The following is a 21,439-nucleotide window of genomic DNA, read 5'->3' as shown; positions in this document are numbered from 1 at the left end:
TACAGAACTGAAAGTAAGACAACAGAGAGGACAGGGTGAACGACTGATCACCGACGGTAGGTCTTACACTTGTCACCTGTGCACTTTTAAATGTACATTGTTATTTTAACAAACGTAGAATGAAAGAGGCTAATTGACACATTCTACGAATTACTTTTGTTTTTTACAGAGGTGATACTATTCTAACATAAAGTTCCAAGACTGTGGTTGTATTCATTAGGCCTTAACGTAGAAAAGGCCCTCTGTTTTTAAAGGGAACAATAATATAGCCTATAGCGTTGAAACGAAAGAAGGGTTTCTGATTTTAAAGCAGAAACATGTATGAAGATAGGGAATACAGGTGATACACTGCACAAACGTGCTACTCCACAATAAAGGGAGGCAAGAAGGACCGCGGTCAAGAAGGCTACCAGGACTGAAAACTTAAAGTTTCATAACACCACTCCACTTCCAGGCTTTTCTGGGTGTATTCGATTAATCGTACAATTCTTTTCAGAGGTTACAAAAGAAATGCAGGTCATATACACGGATGGAAGTTATATCTTAAAAGATTTTAATTAATGAATTAATTTAAGATTCGAAAATGAGATGAAAATGAAAAGGCAATGTTTCAAACTAATAATTTCGTTCATGGTAAAGATGAAGATAGGATACAAATAAAAGTATCACTGGAAAATTGAAAAATCTGCCTGCTTTGATATTCCTCTTTTTTATTTGTTAACTTTTGGGTTATTGAAGATATATTTCCAGCTTGGCTAGTTTATTTGACCAAAGGACATTTGAGTGTCTGAATGTTTTATTATTATTTTAATCATTATTATTTTAATCATTGCTTTAAAATGTATTTATCTTATTTAATCATTTATCTATCTGTTTATTTCTTGTATTCATCTGATCTTGTTAACGCTACCTTATTTTTAACTTTTCTTTCCACTATTACTATTACTTATTTTATTAATTTTACTGTAGTGATTTTTTATTTTTAAGTATTTTATTTATAATCATGCCTTTTACAATTTTACCATTGCTGTTGTCTATCTCTCTGTTATTCTGTGAAGCACTTTGGGCTGCATGTCTTTATGTATGAAAGGTGCTATATAAATAAAGTTGAGTTGAGTTGAGTTAGACGAAAGACACACTCACTCCTCCTGAAAGGCTTCTAACAAGATGCCACTATTCTGATTTTATTTTCACAGGTAAGACATCCTCCTCAATTTACATTCCCTGAGGATGTCAGTGCAGTTCTCTGGCTGGGAGGTGGTGGATGATGGGGCCTGTTTTTCAGGTGTGGAGCTTGGACAATCCCAGACACCCCAAAATCGCGGTGTCTACACTATGTACCATGGCACCAGTGTTGCCAGTGCACGGGTCATCATTGCCAATGGTTTTAAACAGTCATCAGGTGGCATGCTTGGAAAAGGCGTGTATGTCAGTCGTGATATTAAAAAGGCCTGTCATTATCCGTTGAAGAGCTTGTTTACAGACAGGGTTGTCCTGAAGTTGCGTGTGCGTGTTGGCCATGTGAAACGCATTGACAAGGACAACCATCCCATGCAGTACACCTGGAATGCACACGGCTACGACACTGCATGGGTGCCTCCCAAATGTGGTCTTCAAGCTGTGCGCAGTGGCTTAGAAGAGGATTGTGTGTTTGACCCCAAAAGAGTGCAGGTGATAGGAATTGCAAAGGCGCCTAACAACACCATAGAGAGTGAACTGAAACAGCTTCTATCAAGATCATCCAAAAGCCACGCAGGTAGAGGAGCAGGAGGAGGGGGAGGGGGTGATGGTGCTGCAAATGTGTGTTCACTGTGTAAGAGGAAGACCCAGCTGGGTTCTCCACACATGACACAGCAGTGCTGGGAGTGTGGTAAAAACATCTGCATCCTCATGTCCAAGCACTTCTGTCCTGCCAGAGAGGGAAGATAATAGAGCTTGAAAAACAGGGTGAAGTTGTGAAGTCCATACAGCCTTTGCACTAGGAGCACAGAGAAAACTCAACTGATAAGAGCAGCAACTGTCAACTTAACTTGTCATCATACTTTAATAATACGACACACTGAGTCAATCTTTCACATACAACTATAACTTTGAGTTATCTAACTTTGTCCTATTCCCCAAATATATGGAAGAGCCTTTTTTAAGAAATCATGCATAAAGATGAAGGAACAATTGTTTACATTTGTCACTGCTGTGTTTCAGGTTGTGTTTTAGATTCAAAGATTCAAGATTCAAAGGTTTTCATTGTCAATTTTCACTGTATATACGAGACATACAGGAAAAACAAGATGCTGTTTTTCTCTTCCAGCTTTTAAATATCTAAAATTTAAATATAAAATACAATAAAATATAATAAAATACAGTTTTATAAAAACAGCCTATGTACACAGTGCAGGTAGTGCAGTGACAGTTTAAAAATGGACAATAAAATGAAAATGAAAATAGATAACATACAACTATAAATGTAGCGAGTGAGACATTTTTTTTATTTCAAGAAAAAAAGCATATTTAATAACCACGCTATCTCTTGTGTCAGTTTATTTCATACAGTAGGAAATACATACGTTGTTATTTTTCTAAAAAAGTGGTATAATGCTAACTGTTTTCTGACGGAGCTCATCTGTTAAAATTTTGAAATCTGTCTCAAATCTAATCCATCTAAATTTTTCATCTGTTCTTGTTTTTTCTGTTGTTGATCAGACCACAAATTGGTGAAGTAAACAGATATGTAATTTTCCCTGCATTTGAAAATGTTGTATACTTGAATCTGTGTAAGATTTCATCTTCTTAGAGTACAAATGATGTTTACTTCACTTCTTGCTTCAGCTAGTACCAAGTGTATTGTGTTGTTTTTGTTCACCTGTTCTCTGTAGTACCATGTTGAAATAAGTGTATATATTATTTCTTACTTCTACTGCATTGGGCCCACTGTTGTATTAGATTACAGTATGCAATCTAAATCACAATCTACATGTCAAACAACACTACATTTTCATTTTCTGACAGTGACATTAGTTATCTATGTGGCGTAAACTTTGAGGCCTAAATGTTATGTAGACTATGTAAACTATGTAACTGAATTATGTAGCTAATAAATGTCATTGCTGTATCATCAGAACTGTATAGTTTGACCTGAGTGTTTTGATTAAAGACTTCAGATGCAATTGTCCTTCAGAAATACCCACAGCTTCATGATTTAATAGAACATTTGACTGATGTTAGGATAATTAAATCCTTATTTTGCAGGCTCCAAAATGCTATGCAAAAAATGAGAGAATGTGTTCACATTAATTTTGTGTTTTTAACCACTATACCACCAAGTGTTTCACTGTGAGACAGACCTGCTGGCAGAGTAAACGCTGTCTCTTGTCAGACTGACACAAAAATAGAGTATTCTACATTAAGAATGTGTATGCACAAGTTATGAAGACTTTGGAGTCTGGAGGAGCTGCCTTGTTCTGAGATGTATCCAATAATTTCATGAGGCACTGTGTTAAATTAGTTTATGTTTACCAGGCATCTTTACTTTATAACATAAATGTACATATGCAGTAGAAAATAAATTGAAATGTGTTACTATTTTTGCTCTGCTTTTGAACTACATAAGTCTGATCCTGGTAAGGGTCTTCAGCAATACAGCTAACTGAAAAAAATTGCACTGGATTGAATTAACAATTAGCCCTTTCCAGGTGGTTCATTCAACTTTCACAGTCTCATTTGGCAGCGTTCACAAAGGAAAATGTAGCAGCCATGAATCAGTTTGTTAAAGGATATCTGAAACTGAGGATGAGTTGTCATTGTATTTTGTTGTTAGCTATTGCTATTTGAGGAAGTTTTCAATAAACAAGAGTTTCATATGGCTTTGATTGCTTGTTAATGCAAATTACCCCTGTATTAAATCAGGTGGATTAGACACTAACAGGCCTCACTGCATTCATCTGAGATAGTTTTAGTGAACAACTCCACACTTGGTAGTTTGGTGCTAAAGATGATGATGATGGAGAAGGATCTAATGATGATGATAATAGGGTTTCATGAAGATAATGTTTATGTTGTTGCTGATGCTTTGTTGCTGATAGTCTAAAGTAAAATTAAAAATATGTATTTCTTAAAATGTTTCACTGAACCCCTAGTATTTCCTCTACCACTAAATGTTAGGAACTGAGTCACTCTGGCTGCACTTGGAGTTTTGTTTGACTATTTCTGTACATTGCTTTGGAAAAAATAATCTGCTATATGATCAATTGTACGAGAATGTGATGTAAATGTGTGTTCCCTGCGTGAGAGGAAGACCCAGCAGGGCTCTCCACACATCAAATGATGTTGGATTGTGGTCAAAACATCTGCATCCTTGTGTCAATGCACTTCTGCCCTACCAAATAGAGGAAATGATAGCTTGTTAAGCAGGGCGAAGTTGTGCAGTCTAAACAGCCTTTATACTTTGAGCAAAGAGAAAACTCAACTAATCAGAGCAGCAACAGCAAATTCTGTAAACTTGAATAAAGACACATTGACAAAACATGTAATGGCCCGTACGGGGATCGAACCCGCGACCTTGGCGTTATTAGCACCACGCTCTAACCAACTGAGCTAACCGGCCGTGTTCACCGTGCAGTATAATTGTGTATAAATACAAGTCAGACTACTGATCACTGTATCGTCAAAGGAAGTATATCACAAGCTAAATCCACTAAATAGAAAGTGAAAGTTATTTGTAAAGTTCAGAGGACTCCTGACTCACGGTAAGGTGTTTTTTAACTGACCTTTTTTTTACGAAACACGCTGATAATAGTCCCTTTACTTATTTTGTCTCTTTGCTTTAGTGAATGACTCACTTACGTCCCCAGTTGTCTGAGCCCTTCTACTCAAGCTATATGAACTATTAGCGTTTTCTTCGTGTGTTGGTGTTATGTCAGTATCATTAGCTCAACAGATACACGTAGTTCACAAACTTTGAGTTGTATAAGGCATATTTTTGAGATCTCACAAATTTTGCCGCGAAAACCTCGTTACCTGTACAATTCTAAAATCATCCAGGTACTTTAAAAACACTTGATCACATCAACTGAGGGGTCGGTCCCTGAAACATTACAATCCGCACTCACAGCTATTCGCTACATTTCCTTATCTTCAAAATGAGGTTAGGAAAGTGAAACCCATTCAATCCTTAAACTGTGACATTTAAATTGTTTATTTTTTTTTTCTTTTCTAGCTAACCTAAACAGCTGCCATTATAAAGGAAGGATGTCAATGCAGTTCTTTGGCTGGAACGTAACCTATGATGATGACACCCCTCGTGTGGAGCTGGGGGCCTCTCAGGCCCCAAATGACCGCGGGGTCTACACCATGTACCATGGCACTAGCCCCGCTAATGCACGGATTATTATTGCCAGTGGCTTTAAGCAGTCATCACGTGGCATGCTGGGACTGGGTGTATATGTCAGCCGTGACAAGACTAAGGCAGAGCGTTACCCATTACAATCTAACCCCGCAGACCGTGTGGTCCTCGAGTTGCGAGTGCGTGTTGGACGTGTCAAGCGTATCGACATAGACAACCACCCCATGCAATACACCTGGAACAGTCAGGGCTATGACACTGCATGGGTGCCCCCAAACTGTGGCATGAAAGCCGTGCCCAGCGGTCTAGAGGAAGATTGTGTGTTTGACCCCAAGAGAGTGGAGGTGGTAGGGATTGCAAAGGCACCGGGGACTGTACTGATGGAGCTTCAAAAGCTTTTGGCCAACAGAAACATCACCACAGGAAATGGGGGTGCAGTGTCTTCTGCCAGTGGTGCTGTTGATGTGTGCTCATTGTGCAAGAGGAAGACCCAGCAGGGCTCACCACACATCAAGCTGCTGTGCTGGGGCTGTGGGCAAAACATCTGCACCCTCATGGCCAAGCATGTCTGTCGATTCAGCAATTGAAAGGATGTAGAGGGCCTAAATAACTGAACCGTTTACAAACATGGTAGAAGGATCCAAATGCAATATGTGTCTTATGTAGTGGAGGGGAGACAAATCAAAGTTTCCTCTTGTCTTCTCAGGGTTTTTTTTTCCACTATTACTGTCAAGTATAACAGGTGTCTAAAGGTAAAATGAGGTAACTTCAGGTGCCCATAATGTTTTCTGTAAAGCTCTTTAAGTAATGTTCTACATCCAGGAAATCAGGAATTTGTTTATTGTACAGCTGAAATGTATGCAGCACTGAAGTAATGTTCATTAGGATAATGTGTAATCAAGATGAAGCAATCTTATGTTGAGCAAAAAGCCTTTATTTGACCTGAAAGTGGACATTGGTTCCTTTATGTAAATCACATGAATGTGCCAAAGGACATGGTTTTGATTTTCTGTATTGATTTAATTTCATGAACACTGCACAATGTAAAACCAAATAATCATGTTATGCCAATAAATGTCATTTATAAGCCACAATCTTCAGTTTTTTATTATTCAATTTTAAATGTGGGGCAAAGCTTAAATTGTGATAAGGATAAGACCACTTGCGTGCACGATTTCATTTATATGTGGTTGTAGACTTGCAATGATTCAGGATGAAGTTGAGTCAAGGAGTGAATGGAACTCCAGCAGCCTTCGATCTCCATTTACTTTGGCATGTTGCAAAAGAACCTGCAAAAAAAATAAATTACAATCAAGTCTGTGGTAAAAAGCACAACATGTCTTGTTAAAGTTTCTATTCATGTGCCATTGCAGTTTTCAGAAGTCATCGATACAAATTAACACTCCAAATGTAACATAAGGCAGAAAAAACACAGTATAGGCTACAAAGGAGGCAGCTGTGTGCTCACATTCATAAGCTCCTGGTCGCTTTTGGCGTGCAAGTGTCTGAGTAGGTACCAGCTGGCCACCTGCATCACTGTCACAGGGAAGTCTTGAGAGGTGACATACACAAGCCTCTCCAACAAACGCCTGGTTTCCCTGCAGATGAGACACACGAAGATGATTCATTGTTTAACATGAGCCTTTGGTACTTGTCAACGCGATGTATTCCATTTTTAGGTAGTAAAATTTGTGAATAAAAAGCAGGAAGCGCAGTATGTGTATTCCTAAATGTCCTGCCTATGCTAATCAAAATTATGCTTATTGGCTCTTAACACTGAATGGATCTACCTCCTTGTCTGACATCAGCTGGCACAAACGCCCTTCTTCCTTTGGTGTGGGTTCAAGCTGATTCAAATCTGTCACTATTCTCTCTTTTCCTATTCATTTGTTAAAATAAAACTTTTGCATGAAACTGCATTTCACATTGTGATTGTTTGGCAGAGAGGGGTTCCTGCAGAATCCCAGAAGGAGTTTAGCCAGTTTATGATTGGCATATTTGCTCTACTCAGCTCTCTGGCTAATGCAGCTTTCTAATTAAGCGTCCTGGCAGGCCTGTGAGGTGGTGACAGAAGGCTATTATTTCAGGACAGGAAAACTTTGTAAACTGACTTTTGGTGCCATAAGTTCTAACATGTTGAGAAGGGACAAGTTGGAATAAATCACACGTTTTTGGAAAGCTTATGATTGATATATGTACTTAAGTTGATACTGTGTACAAAAACTTTCAGGGCAATGGGAAAAGTAATTTGCATAAATTCAAAGTAATCTGCACATCTGCAACATTTGCATGCTTCCTGCTGCTGTGGAAACAACACACAGACAATAGCACTGACCTAGCAGCCATCTTGGTCACAAATTGGAGCAGAGCCTGGAAAAGGAGGGCCATAGGTGATGAACCCAATTTCAAGACCTCAGTGGTGGCTTCAAGTATCAGGTTAATCCAGTCGTTTCCTGGGATCCCTGCCTGAGAGGACAGATCACAGAGTTAAGAACAAAATGTAGCGAATAATCGAAGTTTCATTCATCAACTACATTTGCAATGTATTAAAAACTTGACTGGAACACCTATCTACATGTTTCTGTAGCTATTCACAGAGGGATAGTGGCTTTCATGACAGAGTTAAAAAACAATGCTGCAAAAAGGAATTTTACGTAACCATGGCATAAAACTTAGATATTTTCAGTCCTGTGAGCAGTGGACTAAAAACTACACCCCCTCCAGTTACATGACTAACACAGCTTCTTGTCTTGGATTATTTCTGCTTGACCTTAGCCGCTGATCTCATAATACTGATGATATTTATCCATCTTTCATCTCCGCTCTATTGTTCCTGTCCACGTGACAGGGATGTAGACAGGAGCTGTTTCTGGACTTGTGTAACTTTAAGCCAGGCATATTATTATTATTCCAAAGTGTGTTAGTAGTGTTCGTTGCAAAGACAATAAAAGTAAGTAATGGTAAAAAAAACTACTACAGGAATTAGAATCTCAAACAGCTGATCTGTATTAGCTGTATCTTAAACCACAAAATCAGGAACATTTTGGTTCTATATTTACTGTATGTAACATGAGATGCATCAACTCACTATACAGGGTCCAAGGGCCAACAGGGCCAGCCGGAGCAGGCTGGCCACCTGGCTACTATGCAGGCCCAGCTGTGAGGAGAGCTGCAGACTCTGTCTGTATGCCATGACTGCCTGGACCTGCAGGCCTTGGCTTCGATACACTTCAGCCAGCCACTGAGAGAGGGAGGGAGGGAGAGAAAGAAAGAAAGAAAGAAAGAAAGAAAGAAAGAAAGAAAGAAAGAAAGAAAGAAAGAAAGAAAGAAAGAAAGAAAGAAAGAAAGAAAGAAAACTGATTTATTTTTCACATTACTGATGAGGTTACCCTTGACTGTCGTCGATAAATGGCACGTTGTATTATGTGATCTAGCTACACATTTTACCTCACATTAACATAAGTAATGTGGTTATGAACCATCCCTACAATCTGCCAATATGTCTCCTGCTCATAAGGAGTCTCTTTGGCCTCTTTGCTGCTGCTCCACTGCTGGTTTCAGCCATTTGTGATAACTTCAGCAATCTGAGGTCTCAAGCAAGGCTTAGAGAGAATGTCTTCATTAGGCCAGTGCCTCAGTGGAAGCAGGATAATTAGGCTCAAAGTATGAGTAGGAAATAAATTCTTATCATTAAAGCAAGAGACCACCAAAGGCTGAGAAGATCATTATTTTCAAGCTCTATATATACTGTGCATTATAAACTCTTTAAAATAGTGTGTATGGCTTGGTTGCTCTCTACTGTTATTTGTCTCTATGAAAAATGTGGTTTATAATAGCCGACAGTAAAACAACTGGTGCTTGAAATTAAAGAGAAACAATTCATCAGTAGTTCACTGCAATGCAGAACACTGTTAGCTATTGAAAGGAGAGAGTGTCCACCTACATGCCATGCCCCAACGTTGGTGGGGTTCGCCATCACAGTGCTGTTAAGCTGCTCCAGCACAGAGTCTGGGAGGACAGTTCCGGCATTGGCAACAAGGAGCCGCTGACACTGCACCTGTCTTAGTGACAGCATTACTGCTGGGTGTTCTGGAGACACTGTCAGTACCTGGAACAAAACAGGTCCATGAGAAGAATTAGGCAATTAGTTATATTCTTATGACAGACATTTTTCTCTGACATCATGCTTAGGAAGAGAAGCAACAATGCTGTTGAAATGTCTGTGTTCAAGTGCGGAAATCCTATAAACAAAGGAAATCAGCACTTCCCTATTCATTAAGTATCACTTGTTATTACTCCATAACTACTGTTGGACAAAGCCTAACAATATCATTCAACAACCACTTTGATTGATTACAGTAAAAGGCAAGCAGATTGTAAAATGCTAAGTACACATTTCTGTGATTGTGTGTGACATTTGTTTTATTATCACACCTGAGAGCAGAGGGCTTCTGCCTGCTCCAGCTGTCCACCCAGCATGAGACCTGTCACTGCCTGTTGTAGTACCCAGGCTTCAAGGGTCTGGGCTAGAGGGCGCTCTATCTCCTCCACAGAATGTACTGGAATACAGGGGGAGTATCAGTTACACACATAAACACTCACAAAATAGTATACACCCTAAAACACACACACTGATGCACACACCTTTCTCAGACACCACTGACATCAGGGTTTGTTCCAGTCCTTGTTTGCGAGGAGCAGAACCAGAGAGATAACAGGAAGTGTTCTCGGTGTGACAGGCAGCCATTAATCCCGCCCATGTGGCTGGATCATCTGAAATGTTTGAGAAGAGGGAAGACTAAGATAACTCTGACATTTCACATTAGGGTTACTCAACATTTATGAAACACGGATTAGAACAATTCACTGTGCAACAAACTGCAAAACTGGAATTTAATACTATTTAAAATGTCATTAAGTTTAATAAAGAATGGTTCTTCCAGTGTCTTACAGAACATCCAACACTTAACGAGACTTTATCAGAGAGAACTTACACCTGTCAGTTACCTCATATCTTCAAGACTGACTTGTTTTTCAGATACTTTCTATTATTCCTTCTGATAGGTGTGTGTTTATATTAAAGAACTCTCAATCCCACTGTGTGTTCATGTGCATGTGTGTAGTTCAATACCAGGACAGAGCAGCACAGCTCTCTGCATAGTCTTCAGCACATTCCTGTGACTATCTTCTCCAGAGTGTCTTCCATTAGCTAGCTGGTTCACTCCACTGTATAACAACGCCCTCTGCAGGACAATGTTAGAAAAGCTCAATTAGATACTGAGACAGATATGGGTCCACACTATACTATACACTATACACTCAAATGTAGCTAGTCTTTAGGATGCTGACATATCTCCAATGTAAAATACATCAAGCAATTAAAAGGTCAGGTAAGTAGTAATAAAGATACACAAAACCATTTCAACCAATCAACAACTCTTTTACCTTTCCTTGAGTCATACTGGAGAGACAGGCTACCTCACCAGCCATCGCTCCTCCCTGAAAAACACAGCAGAAAAAACTCTGAGCCCTTTCACTATAACTGTCCAGTGGTGCTTTAGCTAAAGTTGTGTTTAAATGTGGGTTTGTGGTAGTGCTATCTTTTGTGTTTGTATGCAGCCTTACATTTGCCTTTCTGGGGTGGTATTGTGGCACCAGTCTAGACAGCAGGGCCCACAGCGATGGGTTTCCAGGATTGCTGTGAATAAGATGGTGAATACATTTTTTTTTTACCTTATATATAGGCTTGCCCCATGAAGCGGTCATTTAATTTTCATAGAATGCACTGTGAGTGGGTCATTTTACCCCAGTACCTCACATCAGTATGGAACCCAAAACAGTCAGAACAAGCAGTTTACCTGTGCACAGCTCTGGAAGCCTCTCTTTGTACCGCACTGTGGTTGCCCTGCAGGGCCAGTAGAGCACAGGTGAGTAGACATCGCTGCTCAGTAACATTACTGGCAACTGAACCTTGTTTCAGCAGCTCAGACAGGGCAGCAGTAGCTAGTGTACTGTCACTGTGGACCAGTCCCAGGGCACATAAACACAGCAGAGACTCTGAGATTGGCTCCTTTAACATTGAACTGTGGAGAAAGAAAGACAGTTGAAGAACCCTTTTAGTTTCTAAGTCAAGTATTATCACAAATTGTCATCATGTAATGCAACAATGAGAACAAAGCCCTGACATCTAATACTTGTCAGTTTGCTGACACAAGAACTCTTTGAATGTAGAAATTAGCACATTTACAAATCCATTTATGAAATTTGTTATTTTGACTTTCAGATTTGTATTCTGACACCTTGGATGTCAAATGTATAACTGTTTTGGCACAAGCACTTGGCTGAAAATGAAAAATAAAAAACTCTAATTACATGAACAGGTTGAAAATTAGGAAAATATCACATGATATTTCATCATTTTACCCAACTGTCAGAGGCATTAGAATAAAATACTAAGTCATCAAAACAGATTCTGAGGTACAAAAAATAAAGAGGAAGATTGAGTGAGGAAAACACAAAAAAAACAGATAACCTATTTACAGTATTTAAGTTGATGGTTATGGACTAACAATAAAAAATGGACCAGACAACTTTGTTTACTCACCATTTAAACAGCAGAGTCTTGGCTGAGTCCACGTTACCCTGCCGGTGCTGAAGGAGAGCCAGAGCGGTCAGGATGTAAGCCTTCTCCTTTTCACTGGAAGCCACAGCCAAGGCACGTTCATAGGCTAACAAACACATACAACAGTGTTTTATTAAAGTGACATTAAAACACACACACACCACACACAAACACAACACTGGTTTGTCTGTCTCCCAGTCCTCACCATTGGTGCTCTCTGAGAGAAGTCCTGCCTTGCAATGGGCCAGGGCCAGACCAGCAAGATCACTGAGCTCCTGCAGGGGAGTGGAACTATAAACTTGCACTGCCTCCCCCCACTGGCCTGATGTACTGCAATCAAGACAGTGGGACACATGGAAAATGGAGTGATGATTATTCTGGGAATTATTGTCAAAGACAGTCAAAGTACAAAGTAATGTAATAGTGTTTCTTACCACAAAGCACGACCATAGCTGCCCAGAGCAAAAGCCAGCTCTTCTGTCGAGGACATGGACTGAAGTAGCTCCACAGCTCTGAGGAAAGAGAGTAAAGATTGAGCATGGCGAAGTGTTCATAAAGATGTGATAACTTGTTAAAGAAACAAAATACAACCCAGTTTGTCCTTTAATCATTTCAGCCAATACACGCACCTTTGATACGCCTGTAAGGACTGCCTCTTCAGCTTCAGATGTTCATTCAGGTAGCCGAGCATGATGAAAGCATCAGGGTCAGACTGAATTCTCTCTGAGAGGTACAAAAGAAAAAAAATGCATGACGTCCAAAGCATCCATCTCATACACAGGACCCAAATACAAACAAGGGAACAGCATATACTCCGAGCACATCAACACACAAACAGATGCTGCACCTGTGTACTTGCTGAGTGCCACCTGAGCAGCAGAGATGGCATTCATCTGGACAATGTTGTAGCGGTAGAGTTCAGAGTCTCTGTTGCTCTTATCCAGCAGTGTGGAACACACCCAGTAAGCATAACCTTTTACTCCCTCCATCTGCAGGGATGGAAATGTAAAAGGTTGACAGAAAAAAATGATGTAAAGACTACACTTTCTCTATTAAGCTAATTATTAGATATTACAATAGAAACCCAGGGCACCCACATGTGTACTGAGTTCTGTGGTGTGCCTGAAAAGATCCATGGTGTCGTAACTTCCCACTCTCTCTGCTATCAGTGCCTGGAGGAGGATTTAAGCATCAGTTAGACAGAGAAAGACAAAGGAAAATAGTAAAAAACACAAAGACATGCGAGTACTGGTACACTGATGCGTGATTTATTGGATTTCATATATTACTTATCATTGTAAAACCTCTATGGAATAGCACGCACTCTAACAATATTTCATTTCCCTTGTTAGTTCCTCTTTTAGATTCTGACTTTGCTTAACACATAACATGCAAATACAGAGTGGGACATATTGAAATATGCATTATGTAAATAAGTTGTAATTTATTCAAAATGGTGAACTGAAGTGACCTTTTCCTAATGATGTTTTTGTACCTGTCCTATCCAGCAGTTGACATAAAGCGGCTCCAGGGACTGGGCAATCTTAAAGGCCTCATGTGCAAGCTAAATAAAGATGAGACCAGGCTTTAATACAGAAAAAGTCAGCTTGCTCTGATAAAGAGATGAACTAATCAAATACACAAACCTCTATATTGTCTTTCTTCAAATACAGGGTCCCGAGGTTGGTCCAAGCAACAACATTCTGTGATTAAATATAAGAACAAGTCAGATCATACAAACAGTTTGTGAGAATACTATCATTCATCTTAAGAGATACGCAGTGCTTACATTTGATTCAACTTGTGTTGACTTGATGAAGCAATGTTGAGCCAGGGCAAAGTTCTCAACACCTGATGTAACAGAAGACAAGGGAAAACATGAAACTGCCACACATCAAACAAAAGTAGCTGTATTAATAAGAGTAAGTTCTCACAATATATTTGACTGTGACAGTTATGCTAAGGATATTTTGATTATCACCGGCCAATCAATCTGCCCAACATACTACTATTAATCGACCACTATTCACAAGAGTGACATGCTGTATGTGCTACCTTTGTTCATGGAGATCACTCCTAAAGCATTCCAGTAGGAATAGTTTTCGCTGTCCATCATGATGGCCTTCTTTAAACACTGGCACAAGAAAGCAAACTCACATTAGTACACATGTGAAGAACAAAACAAAACCAAACTGTGGTTATAAAGCTGTGAATTACCTGCTGGGCCTTCTCTAAGAGCAGAGATTGGGAGATCTCGTTGTCCTGTGTGGTACAGGTAAGGCTGGTCTGGTGATAGTAGTTGAGTCCAAGGTCGTACCAAAGGCTTGGGGCGTTAGGCATCAGCTTCAAAGCTCGGGCATAACACCTGTAGAAACATAAAAACATACACTAAATGCTCAGTGTTCATGGCAAAAAGGATCACTTTGGTTTCAATGTCAGCGTTTTTACTGTGCAGTGATGTGATGAATGTACAGTAAAAAGCTGGCAGCTCAGATAACACCTGTTTGTGGTCATACCTCTCGCCGACTTTGAGTATCTGGGCCTGGTTCAGTGTGTGGCTCTGGGTGTTGGAGTCTAAACCTGCCAGCTGGGCAGGCACTTGAACCTGGGCTCTGTTAGATGACACGGTGCGGACTGCAGTGCAAGCATCTCCCAGCAACTTCCACAAACAGGACAGGTCAGGACGCAGCATCACAGCTCTGATAAGCATAGATGTGTGATCAGTGGAATCAGGGGAAACAGTTTGTGCCACTGAGATTTAATAAATCACAAATAAACCCTTTTGATTTACAAATGAAACAAATGTTTAGACATTACTTGAAGAGATTATGTATGGCTTGTTGAATGAGGTCAATGGCACCCCCATCTCTGCAGTCTTCCATTAAACTTTTTGCCAGAGACAGCTGGCACTCCCCAAGACCTGAAAAACAGATCATAGCAATCGTATTAAATCTACATATTCGACAGATGAATATGAATTTAAGTCAAAGTCTGAGTGTTGGAAACACTGATAAACACACTTACCTTTAAGAGCAGGTACATAGTCCTGCTCTGCTGTGATCTGCAGATACTCTGCGACAGCCTCCTTGAACTTGCTCAGGGTCTGTTTGATAGCAGCAGCCTGGTAGACGCTGTAGATGGAGGAGGGTTGAAGCTGATGGGCTTTACCAAAGGCCTTCAGAGCTGCTGTGAAGCTCCTGCGGTTTAAGTAGGCTTCACCTAAACACTCCCAACAAACCCAGTCCTCAGGGTCTGCTCTCAGAGCTGCCTGCAGACTATTAACACAAGATTAATAGTCAATGACACACTTGAATACACTTGAAATACTTTTTAAATATTGTAAAAATATAGTTAAATGCCTGAGATTCAGATCTCTTACTCTGCTGTAGCTTGTTGATGCTCCCCAACCTTCAGGTGGTAAAGCCCACGTCTCATCCAAGCCCATTTAGCTGAGCCTGGAGTGGCTTTTTCAATCACAGACTGAAGGGTTGCCAAAGCAGTGTCCTGTGGCATTATGATGGGAGAAAGGGAGTAATTAAAGGAAGAACATAGATTAAAAGAGGAGTACAGAAAGGCTAAAGACAAGAGAGGAAACAAGCAAGATTACACAATAACAAAATGGATTTGGTTGTGTTTTTTACCATATCGTTTTGCTCCATACAGAGGTCCACTGAGGCAGCTCCAGCCTCAGCATCATTGTTGTCCAACTCAAAAGCCTTCTTATAACAGCCTCGTGCCCGGCCAGGGTCTCTTGCCACCTCTCGATAGTAATGTCCAAGATAGCGGAACACACAACCAAGATTTGGGTCTAACTTTGCAGCCTGGAATAGATGAAAATTAAGTTCTTGAGCACTTGTTTTTCAAAAAGAGTTTTTCAAATACATCTACAGTAAAGGAAAGTACAATAAAATAATACTCACCTTCAGAAAATGTGTATGAGCTTTAGTCCGTCTTTACGAGTTTCTTCTCCCATGTCCCAGTAGAGTTTACCCAGCAAGAAAAAATACTCTCCGCAGTCTGGGCTCTGACTGACTGCCTTCAAGAAACTGAAGAACAGAAGTAAAAAAGAAAGTTTTACAAAGTAGAACAAAAAACATTTTGCACCACACAAATGGAATACTTGATTTTCACTACAGTAGGTTTAAGGAACCAGAGGGCCACAGATTATTCTCAGACGTGTACACAAAAAAAGAGACAAGTATTACCTCTCTTCTGCCTGCTGCTGCTCGCCCTTAGCCAACAGTGCAAGTCCTCTAAGTATGAGACCCTGGCCAGATCAGGGTTAGATGCCAGCAGCTCTGAAGAGTCCTACGACAGATAGAAAGTTTACTGTAAGTGCATTATTACTTGGGTTGACAGAGACCAATTTCAAGCTGTTCATTCTAGCTGTGAGCGCTTATACTTGCTTTGCTGTAGTTGCAAAATGAGTCATTAATTTAACTGCATTACTGTGTTTCCTTTGTTATTTTATATATCTGATATCTGACTGTAAAATGTTTCAACCTTCAGCGCTTGATCAACTTCTCCCTTATTGAGGTAAGAACGTCCTTTCAGGACCACAAGAGCCGGGTCTTTTCCAGCATCTGGGATCTAAAAAAATACAAAACGTAACAAAATTTAATTTGGATAAAAAATAAACAAAGACATGACACAAGACGTCACATGTATGTCTACTGCAACAAATGTAAAATAAATAAACACATTTAACTGCTAAATAACTGAATACCTAATCAATAAGAAGAACGTTGATTCAATATTACACATGCAACATACAGGGCTAAAATGAATCAATCATATTACCTGGGAAAATGTTTCCAAAGCCTGATCTGCAGCATCCTCTCCTCCACTCCAGACTAAAGCCTCTAGTTTCAGCCTGAGCAATTTGACTCTCAGCTCCTTGTTTTCAGAATCACACACTGTCAGACCTGAATGAAAAGACAGACATGAAGTCTTTAATCTGTTTAAGGAACAAAACCCAGCTGCCCTTTAAATGTGATTCATTCTTCTTCAGTACGAAAATCCCTCCATTATACTTTCTTGAACTCTTAATGAGCTCCGACTGGAAATTAGCTGGATCAGTGATTACATGCTGTTGTGGGTTTACCTGGATATTAATAGTGATATACAGCAGAGCAAACACACCTTTGGAGCATGACAAAGCACAGTCTAAGTATCTGTGTGTTTTCAACTGAGCCTCAGCCAGACTGTACCATCCTGTACTGGAGCTCTTTTTCTTCAATCCTAAAAAGCAAGAAGAATTGTGTTTTTTATACAAAAATCCACATATCAGAGATCGTCATGAGGGGTATGTATGTGTAACTGTAAGGTTCCCTTTTGCATTGAGAACATTACCCTAACTGGGTTGTTACTAACCTTGAGCAAGGTCCTTAATAGCATCCTTATACCTCCCCTCTTGCAGTGCTTTGGTGCCCAGACCCATGTGACCTAATCCACTGTTAGGATCTAGATCCAGGAGCCGAGAGAAACAGCTGACTGCATCCTCACTTAGTTCACCTTCAAATAAAAGCAAAGATCGAAGGAGACCGATTTAGAGTTTATTGAGCAAAACGGCTGAATAGTTTGGAATCCTACTTTGCACTCTTCTATTTTCTCTTTAAAGAAAAAGACAACGGCATCATACCTTTACTGAGGTAATGAGAACAAAGCACCTCCAATGGATAACTTTCCCGGGGGTAAAGGGACAGCATGGACTCACACGCTTCTTTTATTTTGGTTTCATCTTGTGGAAGCTACAGAAAGGAGTTAGTTGTGATGGGCAGCTGATTATGAAACGACAGTACAGAGTTAATTAGAAGGTAGCTATCTGTTTCAGATTATTGATCAACCCAAACATTTTCTAATTTTGCTTTAAATTCCTTGAGGGTGGCACTAACATTAGATTAGGGTTGCACTTACGTTAGAGAGACATTTGAGATAATCAGATGAGACTTTCTTGTGTTCCTCTCCGGGTACAGGATCCATAAGAACCATGGCCTTCTCAAATGCTGTGATTAACTGGTAAGCACAAATAAGCAAATGTTTTATCATTCTTATAAACATCATGATAACTTTTTAGTCCCGAGACAGTTGAGATCACAATTGAGTTAATCTTACGTGCTGTTGAGTTTCATTATCCTGCTCTCCTTCCTTGAGGCAGTCTGAGAGGAGCTGGGTCATCTGCTGCCATAGCTGTAGTAACTCTTTCTTGTCCACACTCTCCTCCGTCTCCTTCAGCTGCATGAGCTGTAGCCAAACATTTGCCAACTGCATGCAAACATACAAACGCCTTTAAATGTGGGAATAAAACATACAACTTTGTATACTTGATTGAGCACATTTGCCTCAAACAGCATACCTTCAAATACTCTTTGTCCGACTGATAGATGTCCGATAGCTTCTTGATCACCTCGTAACATTTCGTTTTGTCAGAGCTGTTCATGGAGAAAACATCAAGAATAAATAAAAAATTAAATAATTTACACTAATTTTAAGTACCAAATATTCAATGTTACCTTGCATAGAGCTCAACAAGCTTTTGATAGATGTTAGGGAGCTCAATTTTGAAATCCCACTGGTCAGTCTTCTCATACAGATTCGCCAAGCCCTACAACACAAACTTATCTCAATGGCACACTTCTAAATGACTTGGCCTTAGGAGCAATGTAATACAAGATACAACATTATCAATATAAATTGACAAATTTCAAAGAATTGTGCCGATTAAAAGTAACATCCAGATGAACATTAGTTGGTCAGCCCCGGGAAAAACAATACGAGCAATCTGCAAACACTGACCACTACATTTTTTCACCTTACCTGCCATGCCAGTAGCTGTTCAGGCTCCAGCTCCACAGCCTTTTTATAAGCAGTCTGTGACTGATCCGGCTGCTCCAGTTCACTTGCAGCCAAGCCAATGAACACCCATGCATTGTAATTGTTCTTCTCAAGTTTCAAAACTGCCTATATTCATTACAAAGAGAGATACGTCATTATCTTTGGCTCCTGGGGACAGATGCAATTAAAGACCTTCTTGTAGCTCATTTAACTTCATTGGAGTGGTTACTGTACCTTGCAGTGTTTGAGAGCTTCCTTGAACTCTTTGTTTTTTATGGCCTCCCTGGCACTTTTCAGTGCTGTTTTCACTTCTTTACTGGACATCTTACAATGATCTGAAATAAAGACACATATGAAATGGAGCATCTTTAGTAATAGCTCAAGAACAGAGACTAAAAGGTCTTCAGTGTGTTCCAAATGTCAGACTGAAAACCAAAAGGGACAGAACATTTGCTGTGAGGGATCCTAAACTGTGGAGCAATCTGCTTGAGGAGATCAGATCAGCATGGATCTTAATCTGTTTTACATCCCTTCTTAAAACACGCTTTAATCGACAATCCTTTCCTGGTTGTACTTGATCTTTTATTTTTGTTTGAGTTTTAATTTTCTGTTACAAATTTCTGTAAAATGATTGTATTTCTTTGAGTTTCTTTTTTAACTTTACAATACAGGTCAATTTTTTCAAACATCTTTTCATGTTTTAAACATAGTCATATGAATGCATACACATACAAAAAATAAAAATAAATAATAGTAAAATATACATACATAAATTGAAATAATTAATACATATATACTGTATATACTGTATATAATGTACATACATACATACATACATACATACATACATGCATACATGCATACAGGCATAAAAATAAATTAATATAAAAGATAATAATATTAAATAAAATAATTGTATTTATTTACTTCTAATAAATAAACAGGTAAATAGATGAATAAAGCAATGAATATAACAATGATAATTAAATTAAGAGTAATAATAGTAATAAAAATAAGAAAATAAATGTATATTCAAAGTAATTATTCAATTCTTTGATAGTTTTTAACATTTAAGTCATTAAAATGTATTTATTCAATAGCTTTGCTGATGGTTTTATGACCTGATTTATTTTGCTGCTTTTGTACAGCACTACAGAAGAGCTGTAGAGATAAAGATGATGATGATGATGATGATGATGATGATGATGATTATAAGTTGCAAGCCACACAACATTCAATGGCTCATTGAAGGTTTAATAAATTAATCAACGGTATCTAATGTACAATTAACACCTGCTATGACTGACGAGTATTACGCAGTTACTTAACTCAACACATAATAACGTCAAAATGTTTTATTTATTCAGTCTATGGGCAAAAGCTGTCTTCATGTGTTGTCAATAGTAAATGCTAACAGTGTTAGCTATATTTCTGAAAACACTTAATCATTAGCTATGAGCTTGACAGTCACCTCATCTCCGAATGCTTTTAACCCTGAATGAACTCATGACATTCTAATAGTTAATTCATGATGTTTTTACCTTGTAAATCTCAGCATTACTTGAGGGAGCCCACTGTTTACGTTGACAACTTGCTGCGTTCCTGTTGCGTGACCCGGAAGTGAATGAAGCGTGACGATGGAAACTCAAAACTTTCAAAGTAAAATTACTCTTCGTCTGGTCTATGATGGTGTACTGATTGAAGCTATAGGTTCAAGCAATATTAATTGTTGATATGCAAATATATATGCACTTCCTCCCCCTCTGTAGCAAGTTATCTTTACTAAGAGATTCCCACTAAAGGGAAGTTACTAAAATAGTAACAACCTTCCCAACATTAACACCAGAAGAGAGTCAATCAGTTCTCCTGGGGGAAGGGTCAGCAGCTCCTTTGGCTGCTAAATATGTGTCTGCCTGTCACAGCCTGAGGGACGCACCATCCCATATTATTTGATTTCAAGTGAAGGTTTTATGAGCATACCGCATCAAGTGAGGACATTGAGATATGCTGTATGGGTGACACCATTGTTTATTAAAGCATATAACATATGTAATGTATATAATACGTAATGTATATAATATGGAATGTATATGTGTATGAATCATATGTGTTTTGGCAACAACATGTCTTTGTTCATGCCAATAAAGCAAATTGAATTGAAATTGAATTGAAAATTACAGAAAAAAGTGACAAATTTGACAGTTTTTACTCTACAGGTAGTCACAGAGTAAACATCTGTTCAGAGAGAGGGACTTTGAATGTCAACACTATCCCTCCCGACCAGATTTCCTCTTAGCCCCCCAACACAGAAATTGGCGTGTGCAGTCATGATAGTGCCGGACTCATAACCAATCGGAGGATGTAGTAGGGGCCGCCCCTTAACGAACCAGAATGGAGGATTGGATTAGCTATGATTGGTCCCTCATAACGGGAACAAGGGAAATAGTACCATTGCTTGATACAAAGGCATTGGAAACTGAGAGATTTCACAATAATCTCAAATTACTCCACTTACCGATGAGTACCGATGGGTATTATGACCTTTTCTCCAAACCCAGCAGAAAAAAAGTAACGTTTTTTACACCATTCCTACCAACAGCATCTTTAAGTCACACTAAGCGTGTATGACACGGCTGAAGGTGGAT

At 39.3% G+C, this 21,439-nt stretch overlaps 2 protein-coding genes and 1 non-coding gene across 3 annotated transcripts; 1 reads left to right on the top strand and 2 right to left on the bottom strand.

Moving 5' to 3' along the window:
• Positions 1-2: 2 nt before the first annotated feature.
• LOC117818603 lies at positions 3-6,432 on the top strand. Its single transcript, XM_034691554.1, has 3 exons — positions 3-56; positions 1,197-1,924; positions 5,213-6,432. Exons 2-3 carry the CDS (start codon positions 1,231-1,233, stop codon positions 5,923-5,925), a joined length of 1,407 nt encoding a protein of 468 aa, XP_034547445.1. The 5' UTR covers positions 3-56; positions 1,197-1,230; the 3' UTR covers positions 5,926-6,432.
• Positions 4,527-4,600, bottom strand: trnai-aau. The gene has a single exon. It is a non-coding gene; the product is annotated as a tRNA-Ile (tRNA).
• ttc37 (tetratricopeptide repeat domain 37) lies at positions 6,252-20,461 on the bottom strand. The gene is given in 43 exon segments (XM_034691555.1): positions 6,252-6,627; positions 6,807-6,936; positions 7,674-7,804; positions 8,427-8,579; positions 9,282-9,446; positions 9,773-9,897; positions 9,983-10,111; positions 10,470-10,581; positions 10,784-10,837; positions 10,964-11,036; positions 11,197-11,421; positions 11,943-12,066; positions 12,166-12,290; positions 12,395-12,472; positions 12,590-12,683; positions 12,808-12,949; positions 13,058-13,132; positions 13,456-13,524; positions 13,607-13,663; positions 13,750-13,811; positions 14,016-14,094; positions 14,178-14,325; positions 14,477-14,659; positions 14,778-14,880; positions 14,985-15,235; positions 15,340-15,464; positions 15,602-15,781; positions 15,881-15,909; positions 15,912-16,006; positions 16,166-16,232; positions 16,235-16,268; positions 16,464-16,550; positions 16,761-16,885; positions 17,103-17,201; positions 17,334-17,474; positions 17,602-17,710; positions 17,877-17,975; positions 18,075-18,224; positions 18,316-18,391; positions 18,473-18,564; positions 18,777-18,920; positions 19,029-19,129; positions 20,336-20,461. Coding segments are annotated over 42 exon segments (4,710 nt in total). The 5' UTR covers positions 19,119-19,129; positions 20,336-20,461; the 3' UTR covers positions 6,252-6,546.
• Between the last annotated feature and the right edge of the window lie 978 nt (positions 20,462-21,439).

The sequence above is a fragment of the Notolabrus celidotus genome, chromosome 9, assembly GCF_009762535.1.
Source record: "Notolabrus celidotus isolate fNotCel1 chromosome 9, fNotCel1.pri, whole genome shotgun sequence".
NCBI lineage: Eukaryota > Metazoa > Chordata > Actinopteri > Labriformes > Labridae > Notolabrus > Notolabrus celidotus.
This window is presented reverse-complemented; position numbering and strand designations above follow the sequence as displayed.